At 45.5% G+C, this 15,726-nt stretch overlaps 1 protein-coding gene across 7 annotated transcripts; it reads right to left on the bottom strand.

Annotated features, from left to right (window-relative positions):
* Window positions 1–2,303: 2,303 nt before the first annotated feature.
* Window positions 2,304–13,687, bottom strand: LOC111162225 (FUS RNA binding protein). Of its 7 annotated transcripts, none has more exons than XM_022526477.1 (15): window positions 13,605–13,687; window positions 12,017–12,041; window positions 11,774–11,925; window positions 10,902–11,043; window positions 10,496–10,686; window positions 10,088–10,295; window positions 8,429–8,463; window positions 6,874–6,906; window positions 5,381–5,487; window positions 4,862–4,991; window positions 4,038–4,139; window positions 3,801–3,924; window positions 3,371–3,471; window positions 2,905–3,052; window positions 2,304–2,666 (listed from the first exon to the last, which is right to left on the bottom strand). In XM_022526477.1, exons 1-15 carry the CDS (start codon window positions 13,615–13,617, stop codon window positions 2,627–2,629), a joined length of 1,551 nt encoding a protein of 516 aa, XP_022382185.1. In that variant the 5' UTR covers window positions 13,618–13,687; the 3' UTR covers window positions 2,304–2,626. The 7 variants fall into 7 exon arrangements, with proteins under 7 accessions (XP_022382185.1, XP_022382186.1, XP_022382183.1 ...); XM_022526478.1 differs by having other exon boundaries at window positions 5,381–5,484; XM_022526475.1 differs by having other exon boundaries at window positions 10,902–11,046; window positions 13,605–13,676.
* Between the last annotated feature and the right edge of the window lie 2,039 nt (window positions 13,688–15,726).

Raw genomic sequence — 15,726 nt, 5'->3', positions numbered from 1 at the left:
CCTGCCTTGTCACCAGATTTGAAGCATCCTTCTCTAGGAAACACCTTCAACACACTTGACAACTTTCAACAGAGAAGAAAGCACCTCCCAAAGAAGAGTCCCAGGAACGCCACAAACTAGGCTTCTGACAGGTCAAACAAGTCTTCGAAACTCAAGACTCTTAGCTGGGGGGAAAAAAAAAGATTTTGGGGGCACCTGGGTGGCTCAGCGGGTTGGGCCGCTACCTTCGGCTCAGGTCGTGATCTCAGGGTCCTGGGATCGAGTCCCACATTGGGCTCTCTGCTCAGCAGAGAGTCTGCTTCTCTCTCTCTCTCTCTCTCTCTCTCTGCCTGCCTCTCTACCTACTTGTGATCTGTCAAATAAGTAAATAAAATCTTTAAAAAAAAAATAAATACTAGAGGCACCTGGGTGGCTCAGTGGGTTGAGGCCTCTACTTTCAGCTCAGGTCGTGATCCTGGGATCCTGGGATCGAGCCCCGCATCAGGCTCTCTGCTCAGCGGGGGGCCTGCTTCCTCCTCTCTCTCTGCCTGTCTCTCTGCCTATCTCTGTCTGAAATAAATAAAATCTTTAAAAAAAAAATAAATATTATTTCTTTGGAAAAAAAAAGATTTTGGGAGTCAGGAAAGCCATATGGTAAAGCAGAGGAGAAATGTCTAAGGTTTTAACTCATTAGCCCTACCCTTTATCTCCCAACACCCTCCTAAAATCTCAAAATACCGTGACTTCAGCCCTAAGTCTAGGCAGGTTATGAAGCAACAGTCTCCTAATAGCTCCTACCCAAGCCCCACCTTCAGGAAAATGGGCAGAGCACTCACCTTCAACTACAAGGAGCTACCTACCTCTACCTTCCTTTCCCAGCTAACCTTATCAACTCATTCCCAACCCTCTTCCCTCAAACTTAGCAACCTCTTTAAGACCTGAGCAAATGATAGTCATTACCAAGGCTTTGAGAACGCAGTTGCTCATTTGCTGTGGACACAACCATAAAAACATCTTCCCACTAGGTTTTCTGCTACCTTGCTAGCATTCAGCCTATTGGGAACATTTTATCAACTGTTCTACTTCCACTGCCTAGGATCAGCACTGTCCAGTATAAACTTAACACAAGCCATACGTGATTTGGTAATGGTCGTATTTCATATTCTCATCTGACCATACACGGCTAGTATATTGAACAGTGCTAGTATATTGAACATCTGCTAAATCCTTCTGTATTGCTAACAACCATGCAACTTGTAGTATTACAGATTTAGGAGAGGGAGGCTGGCTTCAGTTTACATGATCATCTCTGGAAATGGAACCTTACTTTATGTTCCTGTTATACAGGAGTGACAGTGACAACTGTGTATTGATCAAGATCTTTTAAAAAGGGTTATTTTGAAGATTATGATTCTGACTTTGGAGGAACTATGGTGACTGGCAGCTACTGGCAGCGGAAGGAATCACATGTAAAAACTCCTTAAATAAAAATTTATTGGCTTTAAATTAAAAAAAAAAAAAAAAAAAAAAAGACCTGGGGCGCCTGGGTGGCTCAGTGGTTAAAGCCTCTGCCTTCAGCTCAGGTCATGATCCCAGGGTCCTAGGATCGAGCCCCGCATCGGGCTCTCTGCTCAGCAGGGAGCCTGCCTCCTCCTCCTCTCTCTCTGCCTGCCTCTCTGCCTACTTGTGATCTGTCAAATAAATTTAAAAAAAAAAAAAAAAATCTTTAAAAAAAAAAAAAGAAAAAAGACCTAAGCAAATGAAGGTTTTGAGATAGCATTTTGACTCCTTTAAGAACAGTGATCTCAGAACCAAATGCTAAGGAATGAAAATTAATTCCTAAGACTAGGCCTCAATCTTGGCTCTACCATCTTCTGATTCTGAGAGCCAAATACCCATGCACTCCATCTCCTGCCTCCTGCCTCTCCTATCTCCTGAGGCCACAGAACCTCTGCCATGAAATAGGTATACACTCCATCCTAAAGGTCCCAAAGATCCAATTTAGCTAGCTAGGTGCTGGCTAATCTGAAAACTGTCAATCTGAATACTGCCCCAAAAGCCAATCTAATTTATTTGAGCCCCACCCTTAGAAAAGTGTCAAAAGAGCCAAGAACCTTAAAAAGGGTAAATCAAACTGATAGAATAGTAAGCTAAGACCAGCATGTAAATAAATGTGGTAAAAGACAAACTCGCACACAGTTGAACATACAAGGCCACAGTCATGACACCGCATGTTCTTCACTTACCCCATTCACACATCCAATTTTTGCCATTAGAAAAAAGTTTTAATCTCTACTTTCAAAGATGCCACTTGACTTTTTCTCCCCTGGACCAAGTATCAAACACTTTATTCCAGTTCCTGCTAAGCAGAAACAAATTATTCCAGTTCCTGCTAGGCAGGACCATCTGAAAGAGAAAAACTCCCCACATTCCTGACCCAGATATCAATCCTCCAGTGGAGTGAAGAGGGGGAAGAGGAAAAAAGTTTAACTAAAACGTTGGTTTTTAATGGGAACCAGAGGTACGGTTACAATTACATAGTCCGACACAAAAAACCCGTGGGTGATCAGGAGTTGGAAGGTTACAAAATAATGAGGGTAACACTGGGTACAAGAAGAAAAGCTGTTGCAGAACCTCAGGAGCCAAGCTAATACGGCCTCTCCCTGCGATCCTGTCTGTGCTCACCCCTGCAAAAAAGAGTATCTATTAGGTCTCAGTTGCCAACCTCTCCATCCACCAAACCCCCAAAATCCCATCTTTTCCTGCTAACCCACTCCCAAGAAAAGTCTCACCTTTACAAGTAAAGAATGTAAACGTGCATCTACAGATTAGTTCCCCTAAGTAATTCTCTCACCCTCCCTCGCTCCCTCCCCACTTTGGTTTAACAAATTTCCAGTCAAGCCCTCATTTAATTTAGAGTCTTACCTGGAGTCCATCTTGCCAGGGCCAAAGCCACCTCTGTCCCCACCACCCCGGCCCCCTCGGAAGCCCCCACGGTCCCCGCCTCGGCCTCGGTAGCCGCCCCGATCATAGCCTCCTCTTCCACCACGACGATCATCTCCATAGTTACCCCCTAGGACAAAAGAAATATGACAGACCACATGCCCCCCTAATCCTTCCTACACTTCCTGTAAACCTCCCTGCTTAAAGTTAAGGGCTTTCTGGGGGCACCTGGGTGGCCCAGCCAAGTTAAAAGCATCTGACTTTTGGTTTTAGCTCAGGTCAGGCAAGGTTGTGGGACTGAGCCTTGCTTCAAGCTCCACACTGAGCATAGACACTAAGCGTGGAATTGGCTTGCTTCCCCTACCCCCCGCCTATAATAAATAATCTTCATGGGGGTGGGGAGGCTTTGTGATCCCAACTCCTCATCATCAGCTCTGTCCCTTCTTACCCATATGAGAGCCTCCTGGTCCCCCTCCTGGGCCATCTGGTTTAGGGGCCTTACACTGGTTGCATTCATTCCTCCAGGAGAAGTTCATGTTCTCACATATACTGAGAAAAAGAAAGAAAATTAGTTTGGAAGGGTGGGAGTAAACAAGACCAAGAATTAGGAAAAGAGTCCAGTGACCTTAGAGAGAACAGTGAAGAAACAGGGGCCTCAAAAAGGCAAAAAAAAGCTTCTCAGGAGGAGAACCAGAAACAAAAACTACAGATTACTGAACCCAGTCCAGTATCTTTCCCACTGTAACAACCTTAATTAGGTAAGCTCTCAGCCAAATCCATCCCCCTCGCTGTGACCTTGACATTTGTCTAGAAAACATCCCAACTCTAATATCAAATGGCACACATTTACAGGACTAAGAAAAAAAAATTTCACTCACGGATTAGGACACTTCCAGTCACCAGCTCGCTGCTGGCCGCCGCCACCACCACCTCCACTAGGGAATCCTCCCCGGCCACCGCCACCACTGCCACCACCTCCGTAGCCTCCACGGCCCATAGGTCCTAGTAAAGACAGAAATATGGGTCTGCTCCCCTTCCAAGTTTGATTAGCCTAACCTCCTTTCCCTCTCCTTACTCTACCCATCACCTCTTTACACCAGCAGCAAGAAGCTCACCTCCTCGCCCTCGGCCTCCACGACCATTGCCACCGCCCCGATTGAAGTCTGCTCGCCGAGTAGCAAATGAGACCTTGATAGGATTCCCAGAGAATTCTTTACCTAATGAAGTAAAGATATAAAAAGAGACCTTCTATTAAGACTTGTGGATCCAGGGGAGCCTGGGTGGCTCAGTGGGTTAAAGCCTCTGCCTTCGTTCGGCTCAGGTCATGATCCCGGGGTCCCGGGATCGAGTCCCGCATCGGGCTCTCTGCTAAGTGGAGAGCCTGCTTCCTCCTCTCTCTCTCTCTGCCTGCCTGTCTGCCTACTTGTGATCTCTGTCAAGTAAATAAATAAAATCTTTAAAAAAAAAAAGACTTGTGGATCCAAAACCAAGTTTAGTACAATCCAAGACTCTACACCTTCCTGTAAAGATTTACAATCAGATGACATATAAACCAAAGACAACAGTTTACCCTTGAACATGGGTTAGAACTTACATGCAGAGCTTTTTTCAATACAGCACAGTACATTAAATGAATTTTCTCTTTATACCTGTCTTAAGTTCAATATTCAATACAAAGTATGTGTTTATCAACTAATTACTAAGGCTTCTAGTCAAAAGGAGGCATATGATTTGAGTTTTGGGTAAGTCAAGTTATATACAGATTTGTTAACTGCACAGGGGTCGGGCAGCCCTAAACCTGTGTTATGGTCAAGTGTATATACACTAAAGGAGCAGACAAAGTATTGGGAGACTAAAAGGAACCTTCAAAATGTAACCTTGTTCCCAAGGCTAGTTGCCCTATCCCACCACCCCCCACCCCCAGCCTCCTCATACATACCATCAAACCAGTCAATAGCTGCTTTAGCAGATGGTGGGTCATCAAACGACACTGTTGCCTCTCCCTTCAGCTTGCCGGTTTCCCTGTCTGTGTACAGATTAATCATGGGCTGTCCTGTTTTCTTATTTGTCTGAAAAAAAGCAACATGAGATAACATGAGTCTTAGATGATGGGACGACCCACCTTCCTTCTCAAGAACCTGAGGTTTATCATAACCATATTTCAACTCCTCCCTTCCCTGTTACTGTTTCCTATCTCACATGTAACTTGAATTAAAGTCATTACAACAATCTCTCACTTTATGTTTACCAATAAAACTACAAAGTTTAGGGCACTTTTTTTTTTCTTTAATCAACTACGCTTTTCTGTGTGAAGTGTGCTTTCCTTTTAGAAAATGGCAACATCTAATACTCTTTCCTCAACAAGTTGAGAGAACAACATTTAAGACTTTTTTATTTTTACTAATGTGTGAGATCTAAAAGCCTGCAGAACAGAGAAGCACCCTATGTTCTACAGTACCTTAATAATACCAATCTGCTTGAAGTAATCAGCCACAGACTCAATTGTAACATTTTCGCCCAAGCCCTGCACGAAGATGGTGTTGTTGTCTGAATTATCCTGTTCTGCTTGAATAAAAAACAAAAAAACAAAATGTGAATTTGAAGAAAACCAGCAAAAGTAAAACAAGTCAGTGACTCTTAACCCAACTTTAATACTGGATATTAAACTTTCAAAGAAAAAAATTCTGAAGAAACCAATCTGATTTAAGGTAAGACAAATAAGGAAAAAAAAATCCACTTCCCTTCTATTGTTTAAGTGGCTATATGCTAAGCCATTTCACAAATTTAAATTTAATTTTTAACTATCCCTTGAAATGTGTTAATATCCATAGAAGAAACCCAGGGCTCAGGAGTTCACTGCAAGATCACACACTAAGTACACCAGTGTTTGTGATTTTCAAAAGAAGACCCAAGATAGGAAACCTTTTTTACACTAAAATCCAACACACAACCAAAAGAGACTAAATCCTTCCCTTTATGGGTCTTTTGCATTTACTATTTTGGTCACGATCCACATTTTTAAAATCCACAGCTTTAAATCAGCAGTACCAGAACATGGTCTACACACACATATATCACCATCTCCTTGGACTTTTTAGAAATACAGATTATCAGGATCCTCCCAGACCTACTAAGTTGCTGGGGAAAGAAACCACTGAGGAGATATTTCGGATACTCATTTAAAGATCACTACTAAGGGGCGCCTGGGTAGCTCAGTGGGTTAAAGCCTCTGCCTTCGGCTCAGGTCATGATCCCAGGGTCCTAGGATCGAGCCCAGCATCGGGCTCTGTGCTCAGCAGGGAGCCTGCCTCCTCCTCCTCTCTCTCTCTGCCTGCCTCTCTGCCTACTTGTGATCTCTGTCAAATAAATAAATAAAATCTTTAAAAAGAAAATCACTATTGATTATGACTACACCTAAACTCCCTTCCCTTCATTTTCTTCCTGCTCTACCCGTTTGTTTTTTTTTTTTTAAGATTTTATCCATTCATTCTGACAAAGAACACACTCAAGGAGAGGAGCAGGCAGAGGGCAAGGGAGGAGCAGACTCCCCAGATGAGCAAAGAGCTTAACCCTGGGTTCTACCAAGGACCCCAGGGGATCATGACATAAGCTAAAGACAGATGCTTAACCAACTGGGCCACCCAGGCGCCCCTCTTCTTTTTTAAAGACTCTACGTGTTTATTTGACAGAGACAGTGCACACAAATGGGGTGTGGCAGGCAGAGACGGAGGGAGCAGCAGACTCCCCCCACCCCACCCCAGAGCAAGGAGCCCAATGTGGGGCTGATGCCATGACCCTGGATCATGACCTGAGCAGAAGGCAGTTTAACAACCGAGCCACCTAGGCACCTCTCTACCCCTGCTCTTTTTCAGATTTCTGAAGTGTCAAAGAACAGCCCAGAAAAGTCCCAATACCACATTAGCTGTTCTTTCATGCCACCTATGGACTCACCAGAGTCATGACGTGATCCTTGGTCCCGAGGGCCTTAAGTGACATGAAAAAAAAAAAAAAAAAAAAAAAAACAAGGAAAGAGAAGCTGTTAGTCAACAGGGAGAGACAGATAAGGAAAAAAATTAACACCAATTCAAACTCTTGCAAAATTTTCAGGTAAGTGCTCATAGCCTCATCCAAACCCTGTCCTGGGTTGCCTACCGAGAGAAAATCCTAGACAGGGCTGGGGAAGACACAGGCCCCTTTTCTTAAGATCTGTATGTAACTTGAATCCCCACAGGAACAACTCCACACTTCAGAAAATTCTGCCTCCCCCAGCTCAGGCTGGGAAATGTCCTCAGCACAGACTGGAGGGGTCAGGAGGGAGACCCATTGCAGTTAACAAAACCAACTCATAGCTTGGCCCTATTCTCTCACCCCAGAGAGAAATGGGCTCACCACCAGCAATGTGATATGCATCCATCCAGTTTCTCCAAACTTTACCACCAAAGACACTTATCCCTTGTGAAACAATTTTTAATTTCATCTTTACAAACCATTCTTAAAACCATGTTGTTTCCCCAACCACATGAAAATAAAAAAAACATACATAATAACTATTGTATTTTTAAAGCATGTCCCAGGGAACAGACCAGAAATCTTATTTCCATAATGCAGCCTCTATTTTTTTTCCAGAGACCATCTTTGACCAAAGTTTCTCTGAATCCACCATATATAGTGTACCCACACTCAAATGACACCTAAATCATGAACCCAAGCCTTTGGCTTTAAATGTTGAGACAAATCAAGAAACCTTTTTGTTAGTTAACCAAACCAGAAAAGTTCCAGCTTACTGGGAGACTTCTCAAATTTGCCATTTTTCCATGAATTCAGTTTGTGCTGTTAAGACCTGGTTATTTCCCATGAGCCACACATGCTCCCAAACCTTTCTTGTAGTATAGTAATCCACACCTTCCTTCCCAGAGCTAGTTTCTATTTGCCCGTCTTAGTTGAGTTTAAGCACATATATGTAGAATTGCATTGACACCATTCAGCATTTAATATATAATAAATATATACCAACTTCACCATCCTCAGGGCAGGACAGCATTTCACATCCCCCTTCCAGAATTCAAACATTTGGAGGTTGTTACACACACACACACACACACACACACACACACACACACACACACACACTAACCTTGGAGACACTGATCAAAAGGATCCTAAAGCCAAGTTGGCACCATGTGTTCCAACACACACTCTCCAGTTTTTCGTAATGGTGGTCACTAAGTGCCAGAGGTGGCAACACTCCTGTCAGAGGCCTACTGAACACCTCTTTTTAACCTGGGTCAAACCAATTTGGCACCAGACGACTGCTGAGTCTTACCCCGCCTGCCTCCAGGTTTAGCACACATCTGGCAGCAGGTGGCATTCTACCCCACCCCTTTCTGGAGGTGGTTCTGGACACTTCAAAACCTTTGACACTTAAAACACGCTAAGACATCTGCAAATGAACAATCAGACAAAGCATTGCTGGGAGTTGGGAATTTTGGAAACTCTGTTCACTTACCACCAAATTTATTGAAGCCACCACGGTCACTTCCGCTGGAGAAGACAAGTTAGAAGAAAGGACATGAAGCTTCCAACGGCTACAAAAGGGCGTTTTTTTGTTTTTGTTTTTGTTTAACATTCCCCAAACATGGGTAGGTGTTTTGGGAAAAAGATACAAGTGGCTACTAAAATACATTCCCCTTCCTGACCACCCCTTGTCTGACCTTTGAGCATGTCACACACACGTGTGCAATTTCTCAGACACAGTTTTTAAGGATTTTGCTTTTAAAAGGTTATGTATCTATTTCCTCTGAAAAAAAAATGACCCATTTTTCCTTGGTGGTTCTTCCGACGTAGCAGATGTTTATTCCTCTTGTCGTGAGTGGTTGACAACCCAGTAGTTGGTTTAAAAACCCTACCCCAATTCACCCAGAAGACATTTCACACCAGGCTGGGGTAGCCCTGAACACATTTTTGTGGTTTTTGCTTTGAAAGCAGCAAGCAGACCCAACCCCATTCCATAAAAAGTCAAAACCAAAGGCAATGTCCCCTTAAAGCAAGACAAACTTAGCTAAGCCCTATCCTAACTACTGAGCTGTTTTTGATCTCCCCCCACCCCCGGGGTCACCCCTTCTACACTGCGAGAAGAGCGGAGTATTTTGCAATGTCACCTTTCATACCTGTGGCACATAAAATGCAGAGCAAGTTAACAGTCACATAACAGTTTTTTTTCTTTTTAAAGTTTTGCATTAAACACACGCACACAACAGAGTTTTCCTTATTTTTGTACAGTTTTTGAGATTGCCCCCACCCACCTCTGAATACTTACCACATACAACCTCATTTAAAAAACCTACTTTTTCCAAAAAAGGAGTTAACACACTGACATTCCCCCCCTTTTCAAAGGGAGACACAGGAGGGTCCTTCCAATCATATTTACCAACAGATTTGACCAATGCTTTAACATCAAATCTAAGGTTTTACTTCAAAATCAGCTACAGCGGGAAGGGGAAGAAAGAGAAGGTCCAGCTGGACAAGTAACCAGGGAAGGGGACAGTGGAGCAAATAGATCAGATACCACTGTCAAGTGTTATTTTGTCCAAAAGGTCTGCACACTTCAGACAGCCCCATAAACCGAGTCACACACAAAATCATTACTGCCAGTCAAAATTACTACAAATCAAGCTCATGGATTCAAATGACTACAGAATACGGGAAGAGTAGCCAACTCCTGGAAGCTGAAGTCATCAGGTTAAGCATTAACAACTCCTTTAGAGGACACATGGGAATACATGTAACAAGTTTCCCTATTACCAGGAGTGGGATCATCAGTTTCCTTTGCAGAAAAAGTAGACTTTACTTCCATGTTTCTTGCCTAGGATATCAATGACTCCCAATCCATATACACTTATGTATTTTTTCCCTTTTCTTTGGATATACAAATGTCAGTACTCAAATCTCTATTCAGAGGTGTGGGTGATACGAGTTCAGGCTCCCAAATTCTCTCCAAAAAATGGGAATGTACAAAGAAACCACCAATGCCCCCAACTCCAAACCCTCATAGATCCCTAGAATAAAACTAACCATGCACTAAGAAACTGAGCTTCAAGGGAGATTCATGCAACCCTCCACACTCCCCACTGATGTTAGTTACTCCCTAGCTCACAAGAACACCTACCCCATGCCGCCTCTGCCTCCACGGCCACCTCCACGACCTCTGGGTTCATAGCCACCGCTGCTACGGTTGTAACCACCGCCACCGCCCCGGCCGCGGCCCCCACGGTCCTGCTGGCCTCCCCCGTAGCCACCGCCACCACCACTCTGGTCCTGATTGCCATAACCGCCGCCGCCGCCACTCATGGAGGACTGATCTTGGCCGTAGTTACCTGTCAGGAGAGAAAGGATTCTTTAAAGAAAAAAATGCACATTGCCATTAAACACTGCCAAAAGATGTAAGACAATGAAAATAAAGCCAGATGAGAAACAAGAATGCAAAAATTTTAAGAACCTTTTAGGGCAAGGGGCCAAGCAGTGTATAGAAATCTCTACAGAAAATAGAGATGAGACAAAGCTGAAGACCCCTCACCTCCACCACCCCCTCCGCCACCACCTCCACTGCTACTGTTGTACTGGTTCTGCTGTCCATAGCCTTGAGGGGGATTATAGGAGCTTTGCTGCTGTCCATAGCCTTGCTGCTGTCCACTATAGCCAGACTGCTGGCCATAGCCCCCACTCTGGGGCTGCCCGTAGCCGCTGCTCTGAGAACCACTACCATAACTAAGGAAAAAGAAAAAAAAAAAAAAACAGAATCATAATGCCAGCAGGTCTAAAACTTCATGTTTGGCACATCCCATCTCTGTACCCAACCCCCATTTCAAAGATTCCTACCCCCTCCCCCGACAATTACTCCTAATTGCTCCTGTTGCTGACGCACCATTCCTTATCAATTCAGCCCTAACCACATTCCAAGTCTTCCCCTCAAAATTTCTTACCTTCCCGAGGTGCTGCTAGGAGCTGGCTGCTGGCCATAGCCAGGATAAGAGGACTGTTGCCCATAAGATGACTGAGAACTCTGGCTACTGCCATAGCCACCAGTTGAGCCATATCCCTGGGGAGCTGACTGAGTGCCATAGCCTGCTATGAGGAAAAGAAAAGTCACAAAGACTATGAGAAAAGCGACAGAACAGGTTGAAGAAAACATACACATCCTAATGCTCCCCGTACTTGAAAAGTCAGCCTTTTAAAAGCTGCTTGGGAATCTTTTATATCTTGGTCGAAGATGCCCTTCCCCTTCCACCGTAAAGCTAATACTAATTTATTAGTATTAATTAGTGCCATTCTCATCCCACCTATCCCGAAGCCAGTCTTCAGGACCACTACTAATCATAACCCAAGAAAATTCCTATTCATTAACAACTTTTTAACCTGCTTACAGATGTGTAGTACAAACACGACAACCCACATTATTTACATATCAGGACCTAAGGGCAAATTCTAACCCTTGTGTATCATCACGATATATAGTAGCCTAAATTCAAACATCATAATGAAAATCACCCCCTCCCTGTATGAAAAGCCTAAAACTCTCCCTTTAGGGAATACTCTCCCCCACATTTCATTGTGGAGGGGAAATGGGGAAAAGGAGAGCATAAACAGAAAGATTAAAAAGTCAAAAATAAAAGGAACCAGAATTACGAACCAATTAAGTGTTTGTCTGGAAAGATTCAGACTCCACAAACTTTTAAGGGTTACAGACTAACTGGAGAGAAAGAAAGTTTCAACATTTCAGCACTGCTTAAAATTAAGAAAAGCTACATTCAAAAAGAACAGGAAGAGGCGGGGTAGCCCACTAAAAAAGACTCACTGTTCTGGGTCTGTCCATAAGAAGAACCGTAGCTGCTCTGGCCATAGCCTGAAGTGTCTGACTGGCCGTAACCACTGTAACTCTGCTGTCCATAGGGCTGACTGCTCTGCTGGGAATAGCCCTGCCCAGGCTGGGTGGGGTAGGCCCCATAACTATATAAAAAGAATAACGGTTCAGTCAGGAAAAGATACCTTAGCCACCCCTTGCCACTCTACAAACTGGAAACCCTGAAATGACACTCACCTTTGGGTTGCTTGTTGGGTATAGTCTGCAAAAGAAAACACAATTACATTACCTTCAGCCATCCCTGAGAGTCGAATAGAATTAAATTTCTTAACTCAAGCCCTGGGGCCCGGAGATAATATCAACTATGTTGCAAGAAAGGCAAAAATTTCCTCGTGAGAGGAAGGACAAGCTGGCAGGTCATAATCAAGGAAATTGAAAGGAATGAAATGATGAAAGGAAAACCAAACTTTTACAAACCGGTAAGTCTTACCACTGGGGGAAAAAACAATGGAATCTTGTTAGAAAACTACAATTTTCTGAATATTTAACTCATGTCAGGAACTCCACAAATCTACACGTATTTTATTTTCTTGCCCACTCTGTAGAAAGGTATCACCAACAGTCAAGCTAACATCACAAACTTAAGTGGGACATTCTACTGCAAGCTGGAGGCAGCAATCCTGTGGATGTGGCCTCCTCTCTCTCAACCAAGGCCTTACGAATAGGTACATCTCAAATGAGGCCATTCTTCACCCTCTGCCCCATCTTGGAGAATGGCAAAGTGGGCTTTTAGTGCAAAGCCAGGTAACCAAGAGAATTCTCTTGAATCCAAATGACAGGGATCATCAAACAGTTCGCCTTGGAAGGCCAATCAACTGGTACTCAAGTCCCGAGCCCATATCTCCAAATGATTCCACTTTCTCATCTACCCTGCCTTCCCCGGGGCTGTGGGGAGTTTCGGCAAAGCTAAGGTAGTGAAAGCGCTTTTAAATCGCCCTACTGAAGGCCCAACAACCAGATCAACCCATCTCCTCAGTACAGGAAACGAAGCGCTTCCCCCGCAGGAAAAGGGCCAAGGACCAGGAGAGGGTGTGGCCTTGGGCAGCCGTTTCTTTCGGTCCCACCTCAGAAAGCGGAAATTTAGGCGGCAAAACCCTCGGGACCAGTCCCAAGTCCGTTAGACGACCCCCCCCCAAGGGCTCCCCCAAACCGTTAAGCGGGCGCACTGCCCTGATCCCGAGCCTCCGCCCCCGGCCGCGTGGCAACCAAGGCGGGAACCAGGCGGTCCCGCCCCTTCCCGAGGGACCCCGGGGGCGAGGCCCACACCGGACGCGCGCAGCCGAGTCCCCGGCGAAGGGTATCGCGACAAAAAGCAGGACTAACACGAGGCGGGAGGGGGTTCGCGCCGCGAGAAAGGGGGGAGGGGCCAGCAGAGCGCGTGCGCGCACCGAGTGCCCGGATGCAGCACTGCGACAAAGCGGGCCTGAGCTCGCGGCCGGGAACGAGGGGAAAAAAGGCTTCGGGACCGAGCATTTCCATCTGTGTCTCACGTTTCCAATCACCCAGAAACGTTCCTTTCAAATCTCATCTCAAGTAAAGGGACTGCGAAGGCAAGATCCCCCCTACCCCGCGCAAGGCGCCAGAGGAGCGAAACAAAATGGCGACACGGGCCTCCCCGTTCCACCCCTCTCGCTGCTTCCCGCCAGTGGTGCGAGAAGACCCTACGCGCGATCGCCGCCCAAGTCCCACCGAAAAACAAAAGCCCAGCTCAGAGGAAACGAAGCTCCAGGCTGGCACGCCACCGCCGCCTCGCGCCCTTACATACCGTTTGAGGCCATGTCCGCGCACGCGCGCACAGGCCGACAAGCAACAAAATTCCAACACCACAGAGCACCGACGCCTCGAGGACTGAGCAGCCCCGCCTCCTGCGTCGAGGTTTATGTACGCCTCCCGCCTACGTACCGCGGAGGAATGCACCAAATGTGGAAAGGAGGGGGGGAGCACGGACGGACTCCTACATCTCTTCAGGGATTATGGAGGATTCTAACAGACAAAGGGGAAGAATACTAACTAACCACCTTCAGAGTAACATGTATAATCCCACTTTTTCTGGCAAAACACTCTGACTCGCCCTGCAGGCCTACCCCACGATAGCCCCACCCCTATAAAGGTATGGTACGGTCTGATTAACCTCTGGGGGCGGAGCGAGGGGCCCAGGGCGTCTGCGGACGCAACTGTAGTCAAAGCCGGGAGTCGCGGGGCGGGAACCGAAATTCTTCTGACTGGCCCCTTTCACTGGGCCCCACTTTCACTTAGGATGGCAAGCTCCTGCGCCCCATTGCCCTTCCACTGCACCAGACGCTTGGTTCCTCCCGCTCCAACCTCCCTTTCTGGCTCAAACGTTCCTTCCCCGACAGCACACACCCTTGCGTCTCGGTTTCCACTTCGTCGTCCTTTGGGGTTGTGTTTCCTTAGTCCCTACCAGGATTTGTGGATTGTGACGGTTGACCTAAAAGAAAACATGGAGTTTACTCCGGATCCCTGAGTCCCAATCTGGTCCAGCACTGATCTGCCACCAAACCCTCTTGACTTTGCTCTCGACTGGAAAGCCCAGGCCTTCTGAACCTCAGCGTTGAGATTTGATTAGGGGTCTCCCTTACTCCTTTTACTGATAAGGAGCTTTTTATTTTCCTAAAGCCCTGCCAAGTAACCAATGTGGAGATCCAGCAATGACTGATACTTATAGAGAGTTTAAGTGCTTTCAAATTATACAATCAGGGGCGCCTGGCTGCCTTGGTCAATGGAGCGTGTGACTTGACCTTGGGGTTATGAGTTCCAGCCCCATGTTGGGTGTAGAGATTACTTAAAAATAAAATCTTTAGGGGCGCCTCTCTGGCTCAATGGTTAAGCATTGGACTCTTGGTTTCCACTCAGGTGATGATCTCAGGGTGATGAGACCCAGCCCCACATTGTCTCCTTGCTCAGCCAGAGTCCGCTTGAGGTTTCCTCTCCCTCTGCCCCTCTCTCCTGCTCGTGAGCCTGCTCATGTGTTCTCTCCCTCCCAAATAAATAAAATATTTCAAAAAATAAAATCTTAAGGAAAAAAAAGATAACTGATTGCTTTCCCATCACCATCTTGTGAAGAAAGTAAAGGTACCTCCATTTTATAGACAAGAAACGTCAGAATAAGGCCAAGTGCAATCCAGATTATAGAGTGATTGAGGGTTCAACCTGATTCCAGTCCAGGTCTGTGTGGCTGCCAAACACTGTTTTTGTTAGTTACATGAACGCTTTGCAGTGTTCTGAAGCCTGTTCACTCCTTGTGAGAACAAGGACAAAAAATGAAATTCAAATTAACTTGCAACTTGCACTCTAATCAGCTTGGCCCAGAGAAAGAAATTTTAAAGTATTAAATAAAACAAGACGAATGAAATTAATCCTGTTACACTTGCCAAGCAGATTTTCCTTCTCAAATTACCTTTGACCTGGGTTCCAGAACTTCCTTTGTAGATCTGACACTTTTTCCTAGAAAAACAATTGAGGACTATGCCCTAGGCATGCCCACAACTTCTACTAAAATTCCTGATTGAGGGGCGTCTGGGTGGCTCAGTGGGTTAAGCCTCTTCCTTCGGCTCAGGTCATGGTCTCAGGGTCCTGGGATCGAGCCCCACGTCGGGCTCTCTGCACCGCGGGGAGCCTGCTTCCCCGTCTCTCTCTGCCTGCCTCTCTGCCTAGTTGTGGTCTCTGTCTGTCCAAATAAATAAATAAAAATCTTTAAAAAAATAAAATAAAATAAAGTTCCTGATTTAGGCCCTGTTGGTTCTTGAACACTTTGTCACCTATCACACTGGAAGGACAAGGGAGGGGACAAAGGGAGTAAGACAAAAGGAAGTTGATGACTCATTACTTTATTCATTCAACAAATATTTACTAAGCACCTACAGTGT

This window comes from Enhydra lutris, unplaced genomic scaffold (genome assembly GCF_002288905.1).
Source record: "Enhydra lutris kenyoni isolate GAN:26980312 unplaced genomic scaffold, ASM228890v2 scaffoldscaffold90, whole genome shotgun sequence".
Classification (NCBI taxonomy): domain Eukaryota; kingdom Metazoa; phylum Chordata; class Mammalia; order Carnivora; family Mustelidae; genus Enhydra; species Enhydra lutris.
Note: the sequence above shows the minus strand (reverse complement) of the source record. Positions and strands in the feature narration are given on the sequence as shown.